The 21,921-nt window shown below is 44.7% G+C and overlaps 1 protein-coding gene across 1 annotated transcript in view; it reads left to right on the plus strand.

Annotated features, from left to right (window-relative positions):
* The window catches only part of GRK5 (G protein-coupled receptor kinase 5), a 154,998-nt gene continuing 133,077 nt past the window's right edge, over window positions 1–21,921 (plus strand). Inside the window, exon 1 of the mRNA XM_040070767.2 lies at window positions 1–149. Coding sequence (XP_039926701.1) covers window positions 98–149 — 52 coding nt within the window. The 5' untranslated portion in view covers window positions 1–97. The remainder of the gene's footprint in view (window positions 150–21,921) is intronic.

Here is a 21,921-nt window from a genome sequence, read left to right on the forward strand (position 1 = left end):
CGCGCTAGGGGCAGGAGGCGGGTGGTCGCCCGGAGACTCCGCACCTCGGAGTGACGTCCTGCTGCAGTGCCGCTGCCTGCGCTGCCCGAGCTCGTCAATGGAGCTGGAAAACATCGTTGCCAACACCGTTTTGCTGAAAGCCAGGGAAGGTGAGAGAGCGGCGGGAGGGGAGAGGGGGCTGGAGCATCCTTGTCGCAGTCGCCCCTCCGCGGAGCGATGCCCGCGGGATGCGGGCGGGCGCCGGTGGGGATGCGCGCCGGTCCCGCCGGCGGCGGCTGTCGGGGTGCCATGTGGCTGTGCCGGCGTTGGAGACGGCTCGTTCGAGACGGAGCCCCGGCGAAAAGGAAAATACCGCTGTTTTTCCCTGTGCGCGGGGGTTTGGGAAAGGAAGTGAATGAGATTGCGGAGATTACAATATTCACCCATCTCTTCCTTCCCCCTTCCCGCCTCCCCCCCTCAAATCTGGTCCCACAGATTGTGCTATTTCAGCGTCTATTGTTAAAGGTCAGCTGCAGATGCATTCATTCAAAGGGGCTTAGCAAATCTGCAAATAGCTTTCCGCGCCGTGTGGTGAGACCGGCAGGATCGTATCGCTTCCCCGTACAGTCATTGCCTTATTCGGCGTTATTAGGTGAGATCATGTTGCTGCAAACATGCCCATTGTTGCGAGCGTGTTTGTCCCCAGCCGGAGCCGGACGGAGGGGCTGGGGGGCTCAGCCCCCTCCCGCGGGTGGCGCGGGGGTCTCCGAGCGGGGGCTGTCCCCCCGCCGCGCTCGGGCACCGGGGATGCTCCGGGCGATGCCGGAGCCGCGGAGCCGGCGCCGCTCGGCGCGGGGCGCCCTGAACAGACGCTCGGCTGCGGCGGGGGGCTCCCGGCAGCATCCTCGTCCCGACCCCGAGGACTCGCAGAGCCGAGCCCCGACAACCACCGGAGGATCGGGCTCCCGGGGCTGTCTTTGCCCCGCGTCGGGAGCGGACGCGGTTCCCTCTCCCCGCGCGGGCGGAAATCCTCCCGCGGCTGCGGGGCGCTGGGCACGGCGGGGCTCGGGGCTCCCCTCGGAGCCCCCGGACGCCCGGGAGCATCCCTCCGGCTGGAGCGGGAGCGCCACGCACAAGCAACACGTCTTACGGCTGCGGCATCGCTGCCAAGGCGCGATCGCCCTACGTCTGCTCCAACCCATTTCTTATGTTTGTGTTTATTTACTTGCTTGCCGCTTAAAATAAGGCATTTTTTCCAAGCCTTTGCTCGGAGTTTCTTCCCTGAAAGCGCTCGCTGGACCAGGCGTTTTTAGGTGCGGTACAACCTGCGGCGCCTTCTCCGCTGTCCGCCGAAGCGCTGGAGCTGCCTGCGAGCGCGGCTGGGCACCGCTTGGGTGGGCTTCAGCTTCGGCCGCTCTGAAGCTGCGGAACTACGAGTAAGGCAGCGTTCATTTTGTGAGGGAGATCATTCGAACAGTCCGCCCCTGGAGCGATCCTTTTGCTGGGAAAATAACTCAAATGGTAAAATAGTGTTTATATAACTCCCAGGCTGTTGAACTTCTGAGGCTTAGCTAAAGAGTAAAGTCCTGAGATCCTCCCAGAAAAGCTCTACAAATAATAAGGGCAAAGGTGTTATCACATTCAGCAGATCAGTGGATTATGACTTTTTGACTACTGATGGAGATCTTTTATTTTCTGTTGTCATTTTTAATGTTGTTTAGGATGCAGTTGTTGCTTCCAGTCATACACTGCCGGCTTAGATTTCAGTAGACTTTAGGAATACTTTAAAGGACTGGTATTAATTACAGTTATTGTGTGTTGTTTACAGAGAGCCGATATTTTGCAAGTAATTTTGAATGTGCCGCTCAGTTTTATGGTCCTTTTCTGCCATTCTCAGGAAGATGCTTACAGTCATGTTGCTTTATTGTGTTAGAGTTGTATTAAAGAAGCTGTTAGCTATAATCCAAATGGCAGGAATTTATCAAGATTTCCTCCAAACTACATTCCAACTGTTCTTTAAACCATGTATGAGCCTCCAACAACATTTTTTGGAGGCCTGGTGCAAACTTATTTTTAAGGGGGTTTTTTGCTTGTTTGTTTGTTTGTTTGTTTTTGAGGGGATGTGAATTTTTTTTAAATGAAGAACAAGGGGCAAATGATGTACCTGACATCAGAGCCATAAGTTTTATTCGTGTATGAGATAGGTTGCCACACTTTAGTTATTGTTGCGAGCTGCTGCGAGCAAAGTTGTTTTAAAATCTGCAAACGTAGGTGGCTTTCCTTGCAGATGAAGAAGGCAGACAACATATGTTAGACTAAGAGTAAAAGCAAGTTAATATATTGAAGATTATGCTATCTAAAAATAGGTTAGTTCCAGGTCCTGCAGATTCCATCAACAGATTTAGTTGGGTGAACGTGTAGCCTAAGCCAAGTGCATGCCTGCGAGTTTCCACTTGTGCAGTCAAAATGAAAAGCTGTATTAGCTCAATCTCATGCTGGTTGGTGCTTGCAATGTGGTCCTTAATGTTAGGACAAGAAAAATGATGGGATGCACTCTGCAAATGTTACCAAAGGCAGAAGTTCTGTGAAGATTGCAAGGGAGACACAAACCTACTGTCAGTAGCAAAGGGAATGTCAAAGAGAGGTTTAGGTAGAGCTGCAGCCTGAAATCCAGCAGTGAGGACACTTGAGGGAGTCAGGAGTAGGGCTGAGTGGCCACCACAGATGTTTTATAGCCAATATTGGTTTAGATTTTGCAACTCTTTTGCTCTGGCCTTGGTAGTGTTTGTTGTTTTCTTTTCCTGTGGTGCCTTGTCTGAGTTCCTTCACCCCTGATGTAAAGTGAGCTTTTTTAGCTGAAATACCAGGGGGCAAGTTTTATAACTGCTACACAAATACTTGCACTTAAATCCTGATGATCACAATGAGAAGCACACCCAGAATTAACTGATGCCATGTGATACATGAGTAATCTTATTAGAACAACAAAAAGAGTAAATGTGGTTCACACACAAAAATGCATTTTGAGCAGAGAATAAATTTCAGGAAATTTTAATATTTTTGCAGAATATGAAGGTTTTGACACAAAATTACACACAAGTTACTTGTTATACTCAGCTGTCTGTCAGTTTGAACATGTAAGAATGGAGATTTACTGCATTTGAAAGTCCAGTCATTATTTATTAGGAGTAAATTTATGCTGTTTCCTCAACTATAATTTCTCATTTCTTGAATGCAAAGTCCCATTTCACAAATCGTTAATCCCTTTTCAGACTGAACAGAAAATTCATCTGGTTTAATTATAGGAACCAAATAGGTATTTGGGAACTATCAAGTATTGCCTGGGGAGAAGAATAAGCTGAGAAAGGAAGACAAGAAAGATGAGAGTCATAAAAAGAAAATCAAAATGATACCAATTGCAGTCATTTCGGGTTGAGTGAGAACCCCAGATTATGAGGCGGTAAAACATTTATCTGGATTTTCATGGCATCATAGAATAGTTGGGTTGGAAGGGACCTTAAATATCAGCCAGTGCCACCCGCTGCCATGGTCAGGGACATCTTCCACCATCCCAGGTTGCTCCAAGCCCCATCCTGGCCTTGGACGCTTCCAGGGATCCAGGGGCAGCCACAGCTTCTCTGGGCACCTTGTGCCAGCGCCTGCCCACCCTCACAGGGAACAATTCCTGCCCAAAATCCCATCTAATCCTTCTCTCTCTCAGTTTAAAGCCATTTCACCCACGTTTCTTTTCATCAGCCTTCTTGTTCCTGAGTGTCAGCAGCGGTGTCTGAGGCACAGCCTCGCCCAGCCATGAGTACTGGAGATCCACCAGGTGGGCAATGAGCCCCCGTTCCCTTTCCCGGTTTGTGGTTGTTTGACAGGGGCCGTCAGCAGAAACAAGGAGCCGGGAGTGACCAAGAGCTGAGTCTTCAAGCTCTCAGAGGAACTTTAACAGTCCTAATCCAGAGAAGATTTAAATTGTATCCACAGAGTCTTGACTCTGCCCTTGCCTGTCAAAAGCAATAAGCTGATAAAAGACAAGTCTTTCAAGGAGACTGATAATTCAGCTACAGTATTTGTATGAAAACCAGACAATATGATCTGAAAAGCATGACCAAGGCATGGTGATTACCTGGATACCCTTCTCATGAACCATTCCTTCCTGGCCATGATCAGCCTTCCCTGATGATTCCTGCTGCCTCTGTGGGTACGAGCTTCCTCAGACAACCTGAAACACGCTTCAAAACAGAAATACACCTGGCCTCTGAAATTGCAAAATCCTTTAAAACTTTGTACAAACAGACGATTCTCACCACTTTGAAGTTTTAATGATAACTGCAATGTATAATTTAGTCATTGGTTTTAAAGCAGCCACTTTGGAAGATGGACTGTGTCTTTTGTTGAACCTAGAGTTTCTAAAGCGCAAAGTTTACCATATAAAAGGGAAAAAAAAAAAATCTTCAACCACTGAAACACAATGGAAATGCTTTTTTTTCCCCTTTTTAGGTAGGCTGGAATTCTAAAATAAGCTTATTTATGGCACCCAAGCAGAGCCTTCTAGTGGCCTAGACGAAAGGGACGACCTTTTATTCTCTCCGAATTTTTTGATGAGTGCACGCTGATGCCATATAACATGCAAAATGTGCCTGTTCATAAATTGCTGTATTTTTAGCTTGCTTTTGCAGGATGATCACAGGAGAGATTTGTGTGTGTGTCCGTACTGGCAGAAGACTAGCAATAAATCCTAAACACGAAGCGTGATTGCTTTCCAAGAACTTGGCTGCGGAGCAGTTGGAAAAAGGGCAGGAGAACAATGGAAAGCATATTTTGAAGGAGAGAAGGTGGCTATAGTGACAGCCAAAGCTCCAGGGAAAATATGGTTGTTGCAACTTCATTAACCAGTTCACTGAATGCAGAATCTGAGGTCCTATCCTCCATCCCTTGATGGAAACCCAAAATGCTTTGTAGGGGGAACATTGTAAGCAGAAGAAGCTTCCAGTTCAGTTTACTTTTTAGAGTTCGAGAGAAGCTCGCCACTGTAATAGCTTTCAATAAAAGCCTTTCAAGAATGGAGTCAGCCATTGCTTTGGATGCAACAGGGTGCTTTTAAGCAGCAGTTTAAAAAAATTAGTTTCCCGGAACCATTTCTTTCTGGGAAAAAAAAAAAAATAGTACCTGGATGAATCAAGACTATTTCATATTTTAATCAAGGTAATCCAGAAAAGATGATTTTTCAGGCCTTTCTGAAAAGGATGTGTAAATCTGAATCACTTCAAAATTTCTTCTTAGAGTAAGGAGTTAGATCTGTAGCCACACCTGGCTTAGGGCAAATGTGTGTGTGTAGAACTGGCTTGAAATATATTTTCTGTGTTGTTTTTTTATATAGCAGGGCTGATGCAGAGCAAGGTAAAGAGCTGTAGCTGTGCCCTTGGTGGACACTCTGGGGTTCTCCAGTCTGCAGACACAGGCAGCAGGGCTGAGGATGTGGCAGTGCTGGAGAAATCAAGAGCTCCTCCATCCAGACTTTTTCACTGAAGAGAGGACCGTGCTCCTTCCTGTGTTGTTGTGTGGAACTGTTATGGCCTGATTGCTATCTGTCTTGTTGGGTTTGTAGGCATTTAAAAAATATTTAGTAGTGAGCCAGGTTATTAACACAGAGAACCTATTATGTAGTAAAACTTTTAGTACAAATGTTAACCGTGGAGGTTTGAGTAGAACTACTTACATCTGCTCCATTAATCTCATGGGATTGCTTTCTTCAAGTGCAAAATAATAAATCTAAGAAGAGATTGCCTGTCTCTGTTATCAGTATGTTCTTTTTCTGAGAAAGTTTTAACTTAGTGTTGCTGGAATTATCCACTTAGAAAAGAATTTTTAGTACTTACCCAAGACATTGACATAACTTTATGACTCTTTTTTTTTTTTTTTTTTTTTTTTTTTTGTATTAGTTAAGAATACTCTGAGAACTTAGTCAAAAACACCCAAAAGAGGTGCTTTTAGTGCTGTTCTGCCAGAGCAGCAGCACATGGACCAAACCAACCCATGTGTCTGTGCTAAGCAGCTCCAGAATGAAAGTCTCAAACACAGTCGTGCCTCAAGATGAGCACTACCTGTCCATGCCTTTGTCCCCAGTGAGCTTGGATTGGCATCTGCTGCCTCATTTTGAAGGAGAAACAGCTTAAGAGGAATTCAGCAGCTCTGACTTTGCTGCTTTAGCTCCTGGGGCTGTGTTACACCTCTTTGGTGGCTGATACCGCTTCCTTTTTCCTTTATACCTGTGGACAGCACAATGTGTTACTCCTGCACAGCAAAGAGCTCACAATTGCATCCTGGCTGCCTTCTTGGAAAATGAGCTCCCTTTCCAGGCACTGCTGTGCTAGCTGGGCGCTGCTAATGATCTCCTCCCAGCTCAGAGGGTGAAGACCTGTGTGCTGAGGACTTTGGTGTTTGCAGGGAAGGGTCTGAAGCCCCAGTTGTGCAGCAGGTTTACTGCAGATGTGTTCTGATCCCCACAAACCTCAAAACTGACTGCTGGGATGGGGGCAGGGTCCTCCTGCATGGGTAGAGACACAAGTTGTGGTTTTGTTGTTGGGCTGACTGATTCATCTCCCACGCTGGTTTTCTGCCAGTGTTACCCTGTGGGTGACTCCTGGTTTGTATTGATCCGGGGAAAGCTGCAATATCGCATCGGCATCCACACTGTTGCGCTGAAAAACTTTAAAAGCAGATTGTTTTAGCAAAGCAGTTACTGTGCTTGTGTAAAAAAACCCAACCAAGTAAACACAGGTTCCCGACAGAAAATTGGGAGTTAGGGATCTAACTCGTGCTCCTCTGAGCTCTTCCTCTGCATCTTTATTTTGAAAATATTCTGTGTGCTGTATGAGTTTTTTGTGTGGCAGTGGGGAAGAAAAGAATTGGTAACCCCCTATTTTTACTGGCATGTAATCTAAACAATAACAAGATGATATAATCCTAATATTTCTTTAAGACCACAGGATGCGAAATGAAATTAAAAGGCCAGGAAAATAAAGAACCCTGCAGTTTGATTACACTCAGCTGGATTATCTTTGTAATTATTTTCCTTGGAAGATTTAAAAATGCAGACGGCTTTGTGAGAAAGAATGAGTAGGGAAACCAAAATTAAAGCAAACAACCTAAAGAAAATATTGCAAAGATGATGGGTATTTTACTTAATTTCAAAAAAACGCACCAAGTTGCCCGTTAAAAATGAACGGATGGAACAAAACACAGGTGAGGAGGAAGATGGATGATGCTGTTCAACTGGCCCAGCTGCTTCTAGCTCATATAATGTCCTTTCAGGTATAGTTAAGAAACTGTCAGAAGCAGTTATTCAGGGAAGAAGGGCAGGCTGAAAGGAGCAGGATTACACGCAGCTACTCGAGCCTCAATTCAGACCTGCGAGCAAATGACACGAATTGTGAAGGAAGGATGGCTGCCTGTGTTCCAGGATGAGAGCAGTTATTCACTGATAGGATTTTGGTGGTACAGCCAAGGCTGGAAACTGTCTATATCCATCATTTCCCGCACCTAGGGATGTGTTTGCTATGCATGAGTAGTTGCATGGACTCGCTGGTTGGAAATGCAGCTTGTTTGTGCTCGGGGATCAGCCAGGTCTCACTGCAGCAGAGCTGTTCCAGGCAGTAAAACCACATGGCTAGAGCTGAAGGGAAACTGCCTGAAGCCATTGGGAAAGGCCTGCTACGTCATCTTGTCCCTGGTCTGCCATGTACTTTTTAAGGTATGAAACATTTTGGTATAAAAATGACTCCATTTATGGGTCTGTCTCTCTAGATTTTTTTTTTAATGATCCCAAGAAATCTTGACTTTTTTTTTTTTTTTTTTCTCCTGGTTAAATTCCCCTTACTCCCATCTCCTTTACTCACGCAATCCCTTTTGCACCGTTTTCGTTTTTCCAGTTGCTTTCTCATCCTCACCAGTTATGGTCCTGCCAAGCTGAACAGGATTTGCTCTTTCCTTCTTTCCTTCTGGCAGCTTGGATGGCCCAGCTGAGATTTTGTGCGCTCAGCCCTGAGTTTGAGCTCCCTCCTTGGCGGTGGCTCCCTCGTGCCCAGGGACAGGTTGGCCACGCAGGGGGGCTGAACCTGCTCCTCACCCTGCCCCACCTGCCAGCCAGCCACAACAGCGTCTGTGGTGGGGGCAAAGCTCTGGGGAAGGGGCAGGACACTCAGGGTATTTCATCAGGGTGCTGCTGAGCAGCTTGTCCTGCTGAGGTTGCTGGTGGAGCTCCCTGGTGTCCCCAGGATGCCCGAGAGGTGGTTAATAAGCTGGAGCAGCTGTTTTTTGCCTTGGTTGAGTATTCTCTTGGGTCCCACTGGATGCATGATTTCACTGTGAGCCTGGATTTTCCTGGTAGGCTGAGGTTATGTTGCAAGTTCTAGAAGTTACCGTTATTTTTCATGCTCTTTCCTCTCTTGCTTCACTACTCAAAGAGCCAATCTTTACCTTGTGTGGGTGTGGAGAATGATGACTTTTTGGATGCTGTGTGCTGATTCCCAGTGCTCCTGAACCCATCCCTTTTTCCTAGTATCGTTCTCCCAGTGAATAAATTTGGATGATTTTATTTCCTCTCCCTGTTGGAATAGTCTAAATTTTTCTAGACCAAAATTCCCATATTTTGTTCTTCCCACTTCTCTGTCTAGTTTATTTTCCCTGTCCTCTGTTTCTGACACCACCTTTGAATTTGAGAAGTCTTTGATGTGCTGTTTAAAACACGCTTAATTAGTTTGGATTAAATGTCAGTTTCCTGGCCACATGTGAGGCTTTATGTATTTACACCCTCCTATTATCCTTGGTTGCTCTTTGGCCAGTGTTTAGTCTGCGTGACAAGGCTCCTGGCTAAAATTACTGAAACTGTTCTTTTTTTCTCCTCTCCATGCACGTGTTATGAGAGACCTTCATGGCTCTATGGGAAATCTTTATTTACAGTGAAAGCTTTAGACTCTGCCTGCCTCAGAGGTCTCCCTCAATTTTATCTTGTATGCCCCAGGAAAGGGCTTAGGTGCCAGGAGGATGGAGAAATTCTGTCACGTTACAGTGCTTGGCAGAATCTGCAGAAGGCACTGCATGGAAGATCTCCTCTTGTAGGGGAAAAAAAAGGTTAAAAAAGGAGAGAAATGCAGCTGGAAGAAGAGGAGATTCAGGAACAAAGGGAAGATGTCAATGATGCCAAGTGAAAACAGCACCAGTGAGTCCTCTGTGACACTTCTGTCAAAATATTCCTGTAGGCAGTGCAAGGGAACTGACACCTTTAACAAGCAGATGAGTTGGGAAGAAGGGATGCCAGGCTAAATCATCATTTAGCCAAGGTTGCCAAAATACCTGTGGAAGATGGAGATATATGTCGATATATATTCATTCATACTGGTGTTGTTTAATGCTTGTCCTTAGCTTTCTGGTGATTTCATCTTCCTCTTCCCTCTTAGGTTAGATTTTGATTAAACCTGGGGATGAAGGTTATATTGGTAGTCTCTTTCAGCCAAGGTTTTCTTTTCCATCTTCTTTAGTTTTGGTTGTTATAGACGTGGTTTCTTTATTTTCTTAGTGCTCTGGGTCTCTGTGGAGGAGAGGTTTTAGTGAAAATCACTCTGGAAATCAATGGGGTTGCTTTTTGTAGGGGATGATCTTGCTACTTGCACAGCAAACCTTTCTCCTGCAAAAATCAATGGAACAACCTACTTTTCTTCTTTTGTTGCACAAAAATGCTCACCCTGCAAGTTTTGCAGAGGAGATTTTTCTTGGCTATCAGTTATGGAAAATTAAGGGAATCTGGACACTCAACCTTACTATGAGAGGAAGGATAGTTGCCCAGTGCAACATTTGGAAGCTGTGAAGAAGCTTACAAATACGGGAGTTTGGACTAATCTCTGAGTAAACCCTTTCTATCTCCCTCCTTAGCAATTCCACATCTACATTCCATCTTTGAATCATGGTTTTGTGTTTTCTGAGGATGCCAAATTCTAAATCATAACCTTGAGTGAGAATTCCTCATGAAAGCGCACATCTGGGAAAGTTTGTACTTTGTTTATTTCAGCAGCAGCAGAGTTTTGGGAAGAGCTATCCAGATGATTTACATATGAAGTAAGGTTCTCTCAGGGTTACCATCCACCTGTCCTGGAAGCCTTGTCTGTTTAGTGTGCATCTCCTTTCACTCTGCTGGATGAGAGACAGGAATGGTTCAGGAATGAAAAAAAAAAAAACAAAACCACACAACTTTAGCACTGTGCTTTGGAGAGCTGGTGATAGAACAGAGGAGCATCTGAAGTAAATCTCCTCCTTGTCACATGTCACTGATGGACACTGAATAGCAGCAGGTGCCTGTGGAAAGGTGTGGATATCACAATCCCTCCTCAGGCTGATTTTTTTTCAGCCTCCCATTCAAAGCATTTGCTGAGCAGAAGGTGGCTTCACCCTGGAACTGAACAGAGGGATCTATCCTTTGTGGATTTATTGAATCCATTTTCTGGATCACATTTCTGCTTTTGGCCTGAGCAGCTTTCTGTGGCCAGGAGTTCCATCATGTAGCAAAAGCATGCAAGCTTCCCCACGTGTCCTTGGTGAGGGACTCGGTCAGTGTATGAGCTGTGTTTTGGCAGCCTCAGAAAGCAGTCATTGTGAAGATGTGGAAGTGTCTTGGAGGGGGAAGAAAGGGAGTTATCCACAAATCAATCAAATTCTCCCGGGATTTTGCTGTGTTGGTTTGGTTTTTACTTTTTTTAATATGTTGATTTCATTTCTTCTCTGATTTATATTAGACCATCCATGGTTTTATAACCTTTTATCATGTCCTCTAATAAATAGTGTATCTCCCTGCTGAGAGGTCCAACTCTGTCATCTCTGTCCCTCTGCATCTTCTAATTCTTTTTTGGATTGGGTGACCAAAACTACCTGGCAGTGGTGTGCACTGTGGGCAGTGGCACAGTGGTGCTGATCACTTTGTACTTTCTTCTCATCACCATTTTAACTTGATGTTTGTTTGGTTTTTTCCCACATTGCCACAAGTATTCATTACTAGGCCTGTTGATGGTGACCTCAGAAATTTGTCTCCTGAGCTGCAGTGTTAAATTTGGAGCCCATTGTTTGGTGGATATAGCAAGAGTTGTTTTCCTTCATGAGCAATCTTGTGCTGACACAGAATATAGCTTCTTTTTTTCCTAATTTTTAAGTGATTTAGGACTGCAAAATACTCCTGCTACTCTTTGCAAGCTGTTTTTGTTACAACTGTCCTGAAGAAATTCATCTTGGCAGCAGATGCCATCTTGTTATTCATCTCTTTTCCAGACCATTTATAAATACACTGAATTTTGTGAGTCCTGTTGCAGATCTCTGTGGCACCCTGTGAGCAGCCCTGCTCCACTGTCAAATTCTTATCCCTGATTTTCCATCTTGTCAACTGCTGCTGACTCACAGCAGGGTCCTCTCTCCAGAAACGCTTTAGTTCCTTAAGAATTGTTGGGGGAAGTCGCTGCCATGAAAATCACTGTTCAAAAGCATCAAAATCCAGCTGCCCAGGCAGCTGTGAGTACAGCCAACTCCTTCCAGAGGTGGGGAGGAAAAGGGAGTGAGAAATGTAGGAATTTGCCAGCTGATGGCAGTGTTTGAAGGAGCCATTCCTGAGACAACTGAGGATTGGCAAAGAAGTGAGGGTTGCACCAAGGGCTGAGGGACGAGGTGCCAGGTGAACACTCTTGAAATGGGCACTGTAGAACGTTCCCACCAAATCCCTGAGGCTGTGGTAAGGTCAGTGATCACTCCCAGTGCCCCAGAGGAGCGTGATACCTGCCCTTGGGCCACTGGCCACGACACGCTGAAAAATGAACCCAACCCAAATCTCCCCACCCCATCCCCAAACCCTGCCAGTCATGGCAACAAAAAGGCAAAAAAATTGAAGGTGTGTTCAGGTAATTATTCTTCAGGACCTGCACACTAAATTCTTGCCTCTGCCCATGCATGCATGCCCAGGATCAGCCCCTTTCACCCGCCGGCCTAATCCAAAATCTCTAGCAGGTCTCGGGACGTTTGTTATTCTGGCGCACGCAGACCTCCAGCTGCAGAATGTTTATTTGGCCGTGAAAAGTCTATGAAGTAACAATCTTTGATGGGTTCAGCATATTGTTTGCTCTTCCTTTTTTGGGATGCTGTTTGCCTGCAGCTCTCATGGGGAACACATCTCTCTTTTCTGTGTCTCACATAAATACCAGAGGCCACGAAGGGCTGCGGAGGTGGCGCAGGTAGGAGCCCGCGCTGCACGGAGCTCGCCGAAAAGTAACGCTGCAATCTGACTGCGCCACAAGTTAACGTTTAACCTCGCCAGCGTTTCGGGTTGCTAATAATTTATCCTTGCTTATTAGCAGCTTATGGCTTGAATACTACCGCGACGCTGGGGTTATCCACAGAGGCAAGTGAAGGAAGTAAACTCTGGCTCCGTCAGCACAGTTGGGAAAGCAGATAGGGAAATTTATTATTTATTGAGTGACCTCTCCGAGACCTTCGTGTGGTGGTTGATGGAAACGAACTGGTAATTGCAAAGAGTGAAAGAAGTAGAAGGCAGCTTTTAAAAACTTGTGTGAATGACGCTGCCAAGATGAAGCTCAAGTCTATATGTTGCAAATCTTTTTTTCAAAGGGATTGTTGGAATATATTTTTGAGCAAACGTTTACCAGCTGTGTGAAGGCATGAGGCTTGTTTAGAAGCCCAGAAATATTTTACAAGGTGAGGACAGAGCGTGCTTTTGTTCAGAGTCCCTGGCCTAAATTAAAAAAAAAAAAAAAAAACTTAGTGATTTTTTTAAAAAATACGTATATTTCAGCTTTTAGATACAATGAGCCGAGAAGAAATTAAGATAGGGAATATTAAACTCTGTCAAAATGTGCATTCTGTGCAGGGAAGAGGTAAATGTGAGAGGTCTGGCATGTTTCTAGGGCCAGATACCAAGGAGGGCAGGCAGCAAAGCTTTGACCTCTGCCCTTTGTTCATCTCTGTGCTCGCTGTTATCGCTCAGGTCTTGGGAGGCAGCATCACATCTTGGAAGGGGGAATGTAGAAATGCTGTCTGTGTGAACCTGCCAGTGCAGGTGCCAGCTGAAGATGCCATTTCATAAACACTGATGCAGGTAATAAGTTTCAGATGTGAATAGTCCCATAAGGTGAACAATTTGTTGACAGAGGCAATTTGCTCATCAGTGAAAGTAAATTCTTCGCATTCCTGGCTCTTGCCTTCTTGTATTTAAAAAAAAAAATCACATTTTGTGTAAGTGTAAGTGGTTAGAGGGCCTGATGCCTATTTCCAGCAGATAATTGTGGGCAGACTGGTTTTTTAGGGAGGTTTTGCTTCTTTCATTTAAAAGGTGATGACATTTGCAGATGCTTCGCTAACACAGATCTGCACTATTACTGTTATCTTTTCATCTGGACTGATTGCAAATCACAATGACTGTGTTTAAGGGAACATAAACAAGTGATGTATTAACTCCTCTAATATCTCATTGCAGATGAAGTTTCATTTGACCTTAGATGATGTTCAGCTGGAGGATAAAGCTAAGTTTTAGGATTGCAAAATTTTGCACAGGAGTGAATTTTGCTTTTTATAAATCTTACTGTTTTCCTCTAGGGAGGGGGAAGAGGGAGAGAAATATCTTGACAGGAATCAGTTGTTTTGATTTAAGAGAATGTGAGGAAATGGTATCTTCCAATAAATACAGATTTTATTGAAGTTGAATACTGTGACAAATAGTTCAAACTTAGAACGTCAGATTTGGTATGTAAGCAGAGCAACTCCACTGAGATTTGAGTTCATTGCTAAGATTAATGAAATATACTTTGTAAAGAAGGGTAATGATTCACTGAGTAAAAATAGGCAGCATCTTAAAGACTTTGTAAACACAGCTATTAATTTTACAACTAGAATCTTATACTCTGTGTCTTAGACTGAGAATAATGCCACTGCATTCCCTGACACTATTCAGTGGGTACAAATTCAGCTCTTAAATAGGTTTTTAAATAGATTCTGACAGTGGCCACAGTTGCAATTTTGTTTGCATGCTTTGTCCGTGCTTTGGAACAGCTTCATGATACTTCTGCGGTAGAAAATATTAATCTCTTCCCTCTTAAGCCATCACCCACACCACAAATCCTGCTTGATACACTTGCTGCACACAGTAATAAGGAGCCACAACTGACATGCCCCTACTTTTCTACCTACTTATTTCAGGATTTAGCAGTCTAGAAAATCCTCCTTGGTGTGAGGCACCGTCTCCCCCATTTTTGATTGTGCTCAATGCTTAAGTTTGATGCCATAGTTCACCTTTGATTTGAGGGAAAGGGAATCTCTCTCCCTTCTCTTCCTTAACCTCAGGTCTTGTTGTTTTTATTCATTCTTTTCAGTATTGGAGAGAAGCTTTCTTTAGCTTGACACAGCTTTGCATTAATCTCTCCAACAGCTCCTCTCTTATTCCACTCCCTTGATCTTCTACACGAAGTGTATATTTGTTTTCTTTCAAAAGAAGGAAGCCTCAGCATTTGGGCAGGAGGCAAAGGCTCAATTCAAGCTCAATGATATAATTTTTTTTTTAATGGAACATGGCAAAGTAACCATCATTTTCCATTAAACCCACTGGCCATGAGTACCTTTTTTTTTTTTTTTTCTTCTAAGCTAAAAAGCACAAGAAAGCATATTTGGTGCTAATTTCTCTAACTTTTGAGAAATAAGCCAAAGGCTCAGCTAACTGCTTATGCAGGAATATTAGTAATCACTTTATATCAATGGGGTAAGCACAGACATCACAAATAACATTTACTGAACTCAGTGAATTCTGTAGGGGTTTTTTTCTCCTCACTGTTGTGATTTACTGTTTTTACCATTCTTGCAGGGTCCTGAACCTCTATTTTTAGACTGAAAGCAAGAATCCAGTGATTCATCTCCATACAGTAACCTGCCTATAGGAAGAACCAGTCCAGCTGACCAGGCTGGTATCTGGATATTTAAAACATAATCAAATGCTTAGGCTTTCAAGTCAATCTGTAACAACTGGCATAGGTGTAATTTGTGCTCTGACTCTACCTTGTTTTTAGCAGTGGAGGAGTGTTATTTGACAAGCAGCTCCTTTTCTGGCCGGGGTAACCCACATAGCAACCACTACAACGTGGTGAGAAGTGCTGGGCTGTGACCTGTGGTGGTGAACACTCTGTCATTTGTAAATGTTCCTGTCTGTGGCTATCTGTGTCTGCCTGTTCTCTTACTGTACACGCTTTTCAAGAAGACATAATAGTTTTGGGGTAAAGTAGAGATCCCTTAGAGGATGCTGTAGCTGGCCTTTTGGGTGGTGGGATTTGCATTCCCTCTGCTGCATGCCAGATGTGCCATGGGGCTCAGCCCCCTTCCCTGTCCCTGTCTGCCTGGGAAGGGGCAGGGGGAGAGGGCTCAGGGTATGGCCCCTCCATCCAGCCCCTGGGAGAAGAAACTTCCAGACCAAGGAGACATACCAGGGGACTCACAGCTGTTTAAGAGGGGTCTGGGATCAGTTAGAAAGTGAACAATTTTTCTAACTGTGAGTAAATCCTGCACCTGGAAAGAGGAAAGGACTCCGGAGACTGAAACTGGAGCGGGGCAGGCCACCAAACACCCTTCACAGTTGTGTATCCCAGCGCTGGCAGTGATTTTTTTTTTCCCCCTGCCTTTTAAGTTGTGATAGATGAGGCTGCAGAACAGGAGAATGATCTCTACCACCAGTTAACTTGGTGCATCTGAGTCAACTGTTTAATCTTTCATGGTCAAAATCTCTTCTGCAAACAACCTGTGTTCTGTAAAGCAGCTGAACTTAAGGATCTAATAAAGGAATATTAATGCAGGTGTCTCTGTTACATGGAAAACAGAGTATGCAATGACGTTCCCTTCTGCTGTGGAGCAGCATGTGGTTTTTATTTTCTGTGTATAAATCAGCATATTTTATTTGTTTTGTAGTAATTTGTAATACATGGATCAGTGTATTCTACAAGAACTTACACTAATTATTCAGCAATGAGCCTCTGTTTATTTGTTAGGACTAATTTTTCAGCCTGGTACTTCCATTAGCTGTGCCATGTAAGCGAATTTTTAAAAATGCATGTCATCATTAATTATCTTACAGAGGAGTCATGATTAATGCCACTCTGATGTCTAAGCAGATCAAGGAACATTCCTATAGCTGACACCCTGGGAACTTTCCCTTTGAAGTCGCTGTAGACTTTGGCTGATTGAAAACCTCAGGACTATGTCCAGGTTGGTCTTTCTTCTCAAAATTAGTTAAGCCACGTGAATTCTTTCTGCTTCTCCATGACATTTTTTTGAGATGACTGCATATCATGTTCCTCCTGAGACACTGAAACCAAGCATACCTCACATTTTCTTAAGTATCTGCATTTGGCCACCAAAATTTGTAATTCTTCTTCGTAGGAGTGCCGTAATGAAATTCTTGGAAGTTTTCTGAAAGCTTTTGAAAATCCTGGTTTGCTTTCTCACTTTTGGGCAGCTCTGTGCTGACATGTGAAGGGGAATATGCTCATACCTTAAGGGTGATAGCCTTACTCCTGCAAAGTTTATAAGCTTACAGCAAGCTCACATATATTGAATTCAGCAACAGTTAAAAGTATATAGGTATGGGAAGCCTTATGTAGGCACTTAACCTTTCCTCAAAGAGCTGGCTGCTGGAGGCTGTGTCGACAGCTCAGAAATTTTACAGAAGTGACCATTAGTGTTTCCTGTCCTCCTTATGAACTTCAAAAATATTCAGTGTTTACCTCTGATGATAGTAGCACTCCAGATGCAGACTCCTTTAGCGCTGCTCAGCACTGGCAAGCACAAGGAAAGAGGATGCAGCCTCTTCCCTGAGCAGCATAAAGCTGGACTAAGCCATGGGCCCAGGTGGGCTGAGTGCAGGGTGAGGAGCAGCCCCTTGCTTGTGGTCCCACAGAGCTTCTGAGCAAGAGGAAGCAGCAGAAGAGACTGCTGATCTCTGCGCTCACAAATCTCAGCTCCCCACCCTAGCAGCCCGTGAGGTTGATTCATGTTACTTCACCTCACCTCTCGGCTATAGCCACCTGAGAAAGTCGTCGTCTTGTGCAGCTCCAAATTCTTGCAGCTAAGAATTTGAAATTGCAACCAATTCTGCAGCTGGGAAAGCATTTTGCCATAGATGCCGTGAGGGAAAAAGTGTGTGTCGGTTGTGGGGCTGCTGGTTTCCTCCAAACAATTTACTCAAGCAGATTAAGATCTGAGATTTTCCAAAGTACAAGTGCAATAAAATACAGTGGAAAACAAGAGCTCCTGCTATGCTGTGGCTGCCTATTGAGCTCACTGGGGAATTGAGACAGAACATGCTGCCCACCCCATCTGACAGCACTGGGGTCCAGATCTTGGTTTGCATCAACAAAGTCGTTTACAATAAAAACAAAAGATCTGCTCTGGAAAGCCTTGAAGAAATAACTGTTATGTGGGAACCCACTGCCTCTCAGGGCTGAGTAGAAAGGGGAAGGAGTAGAAAGAAGGAAGAGAAAATCCTGGGGCCTTTGTTCCCAAATGATAAAAGTCAGGACTCCACGTGTTCGGTAGCGTTGGGTGGATTGTGCCAGTGCTCAGAGCAGTGAGTGGGGCTCCCTCTGGCTAAACCAGCTGCAGCTCGGTGCCACTTGTGTGTCACTGCCTTCCCTGAGATCGTGTCAAGTACCAGCCTGCATCCCAAAAAAAAAAAAATCGTGCTGATAGCAAGTTTTGTTTGCAACCTGCTCTTTTAAAAGGAGAGAAGGTTTTCAGGCAGTTTAGGAGAGTCAGGCCTTGGCTGAGCTTTACATCCACACAGGTGCCTCCCTGTGATCTGCAGAGGTTGTGAGTGAATGGCTCCCAGCAAAAATTGCTGCCAGTGAAATATGGAGCTAATAAATGTCTGCAGTTAGCAGCAAACTGAATAACATATTTTAAATAGTAAGAATAGTGTTTGAACTCCCATAAGTGTAACAACCTGGAGCTGTAGACTTTGTTAATGAATAATTACAGTGTAAAATTAAGCATATGGAAAATATTTCCATTTCTGTTTTCTGATTTATAGCTTACTTTAAACACTTAGGGACAATGTTCTTTCCTGCAAAGGAATATGACTGGTGTATGGACACATTATTAATGATATTTGATTTTCACCTTTGAATATGACTTTATTCCCCAAACCCTTATGTGTGGGGAAATGTATACATGTGAGTAGTTCATCTTGCTTCAAAGTAGAACACATCTGGCTTCAGAGTCCACCTCTGAAAGGTGACTTAGGAGCAGAACCTGCAAGAATTTCAAAACTTCTTCTTAAATCTTTGTGTCATTAGGCAGTTATCCCCAAGTCAGTCTGCTTTAAGGTCTAATCTGGGACCTGTTTCCAAAGTATATGAACACCAGTGAGTTTTGCCAGTTGGCAGCCTGGGATCTGAAATATCTGTTATTACTTAGTGCAAGTACACCATGCTACAGACTGTTATTTAGAGGGCTGGTGTTTGCAAATAATTTATGAAAACTTTCTTTTGTTTTGTCTTGTAAAACTTTGTAATTCAGCTGCTGCCCAGGGTGTTGTTAAGCTTGAGGGTATTAAGTGTTGCAATATTTCTGTTTTAAAATAGCATTTTTAATGCATTTTAGGAGTTTCAAACTCCAAAAGCATTCTCAGAACATGGAACATTTCTCATAACCAAAACTGATGCTGAAATAAACTATTTTTTTAAAAAAAGTGAATAACCCAGCTCAGTCCGTGGTGTCCCATAAAACCTTTCGACTTGGGGGATGCAGTGTGTGTGTAAGGAACAGGCTCCCAGGCTTAGGACAAAATGTTTTGATGCTGCTCATGCTGCAGAGGCAATTCTTTCTTAAATACTTTAACATCAGTGTAACTGGCATTTTGGCATCACTGCCTTACAGTGCTCCATGTCAAGTCGGGGTATTATTTTATTTGGTTTAGGAAATGTGTTTGTGCAGCTCCTGTTTATGATTGATGCCGTAGACTGGGCTCCTCAGCCTAAGACAAATACCAGTGGAATCTGGTGGCAAATGCACAGCCTTAATAGATGTGCTGGTGTGCCCTGTTGAATTTTGTTGTTGTATTTATTTTGCTGGGAAAGAGAAAACAAGTAATTAGCCAAGAAAGCTCACAGCTGCGTAGCACACGCCCCGCTCTCCTATATACACACAGTCTATTGGTATACACAAAACTGGCACTAATGAAACATAAATAGATACTTTTCCTGTATGGAAAAGGCTTCCAGCACTGAAAGGGAATGAAAGCAATGGGATTCTTTGGAAATCCTTGTTATTTGGGTTCCCAGTCTGAGTGTTAGGCTCTAAAGCCCTCTGTGGTTCCATACATGGCATGAAGTCTTCCCGGGTTTCTTGGGGTTTCTTTTTTTTTTTTTTGCTTTATGTGTTTGTTTAAACCTGTTGGGAGATGGGATCCTTTTTCTGGAGTTCTGTAACCACACTATTTGCTGAGTCCAGCAGTGACCCCCTCTTCCAGAATCAAAGCTCCTCTTCTTTGCAACCACCATGGAGCCTCCAGCTGTGTTTAATGACATTCACCCCTAAAACAACAGCCAGGTCCCAGCTTCTTTTACAGTTATCTGCTCCCAGTTCAACTTCTTGCCTCGGTTCCTCAGAGCAGTGTTGTGCAAGAGGCTTGGCAGCTCTGTTCACACCAAGCTGTTGCCCCTGCACCTCTCTCTTTCCCTAAAATAGCCCCACTTGCAGACCTGGCTGTACACCAGGGCCCAGCCCCTGGCTGTCACGTCTGTTCTGTCCTCTCCTGCTTCTCGGAGCGAAATGCCATCACATCCTCTGTCCTTTCATCACCTACAGTTCCTCTCATGATTATTGTTTTGAGAAGCTCAGCAGCAGTGTAAGGAAGTCATGACATTTATTTCTAGGCCTCCCTAACATTTCTGGTCAGAGATGCCTCACGTTCCAAGAATAGTAGGGTCTGCACTGTGCTACTCTGTGTTCCTTAGGACTTTGAATAAAATTCAGAGAGACCTTCTGCGTTTTATTTTTAAAGGAGGAAAGGTGATCTGGCTTCAAATAGGACAGGCTGGATTCACTTACAGACTTCATGAAATGTGGTAGGATCCCACTCTTCAAAACCCTCCCAGCAGGAATAAGCTAATGAATTCCCCATTACTGTTCTCATAGAGCAGCTCAGAAGTAGAGAGTTTTCTCCCTTAGTGAAACACATTTCCTTTTGAGTTCTGTGCTTTTTTAACAATTACTTTTCTGTTAAGGCAGTCCCTTGACATCAATAGAAAACCTCCTCTGAACGTCTTAAACCTCCTCTTTGAACGCCTCTGAGTTCATACAATTGGTTAGGGGAGTGCTCGGCCAAGCTCTGCCCCGTCTTTCCTGTTATCTAGCAAAAACCTCTCATTCAGACTTTTTGCACATTGCATGGAATTTCCTCTTCTGTCTGCCTGAATTTTTGGAGAGCCTTAAACACTGGCAATGGCTCTGCAAAATTTTTCTAGGAAGCTTGGTAGGAGCTGAGCTGGAATGGTGAGCTATAGCGACAGTAAAGAACATGGCATCACATAATTCCCCGGGAAATTCAGGTTCTGCTCTCACTTTGCCAGCCTCTGTGGCTCTGTGTGCAAACCTGGGGCTGCTGGACCCTCAGCTGCACAGAGCTGCTCTTAGGGCCTCCCTTAGGGCTCTTGAGGCTTAAAAATTCCCCACCTTTGTCTCAGAAAACTTTCCTTTTCCAGTATGTGCACTAGTAGACTGCAGCAGGAAGGTGGAGGGTGGCTTATAATGAATTTTCAAGGGGTTTGTTCTTCCTATAGGCAGAAGTATTGTATACAGGAATAATTTAACTGCCCCCCCCAGCTGTTTGTGTTTCATGGTGACAAATTTGAAAGGTACCAGTGACTAAGTTAGATAAACTTTGAAATGCCTAATTGTTCTGTTTTTCAAACGCACCCTCGCAGTAATGTTCAGTGCTTTAATAACAGTTTCCTTAGAAAGTTCAAAATGTTTTACATGTCACGATGCCAGAAAAAAATCGGCTCGTAGGGGAAACAAAACAAATATGTAATTCTTAATGGGAAAGGTCACTTTTCTATCCCTTCCTCCTACCTGCTGAAAGGAGTTATTTAACTCTGTGTGTTTGGCCATCTGAAGCGGTGCCCCCTCGAGCTTTTCTGCCTGCGCCTCCCTTTCGGCGCGGAGAGTTTCAGTCTCTTATCACGGCCCTTGGCCCCTTCGTGTGTGTGGAAACAGCTGTAGCCACATCTTTATCGTGGAGCCGTGAGCAGCCACGCTGAGCAGCCCAGCAGCAGCTGGGGCAGCCTCGCTGGCCACCGCAGATTGTGGCACCTCGTGGGCGCGTCGGTCCCTGCCCGGCTCACGGAGCCTTATCTGCCCAGGACCTGGGCCAGGCTGTGAGGAGCTCTGGCTTTGTTTTCTCCCCTCACAGGGCTCCTGTCCCCACCAAAACTGTGGCCCTCGAGCGCAGCGGGCAGTCACGTAAGGAAAAAGCCATCAGGGAAATGCTGGAGCGGGGATAAGAAGAGGACGTAGGCTGGTGATGGGATCTGGACTGTGCGTGCTTGGCAAGCTGAGAAGGTGGCTGAGCGTAATCAGAGGCTGGCCAGGCACTGTTCAGGGGGACAATCGGTGTCCCAGGACACAATGGGAGGGGAACTGCGTCCTCGCACGCACACAGAGGGAGGAAGCCTCCACTTGACAAAGTGGATATTTTAACTGGGGTTATTTTCTCCAGTCTCGCCCCTGCGCGTTGGCAGAGAGGCTGCAGATCTCTTTCAAAGCAGTCAGAGGAAGTGACGTTACAGAAAAGGATCAAAATGGGTATGGCTGAATAGCTGCCTTTCCATCCTGTCTTTGTATGACATGTGCTGT

This window comes from Hirundo rustica, chromosome 8, assembly GCF_015227805.2.
Source record: "Hirundo rustica isolate bHirRus1 chromosome 8, bHirRus1.pri.v3, whole genome shotgun sequence".
Lineage (NCBI taxonomy): Eukaryota > Metazoa > Chordata > Aves > Passeriformes > Hirundinidae > Hirundo > Hirundo rustica.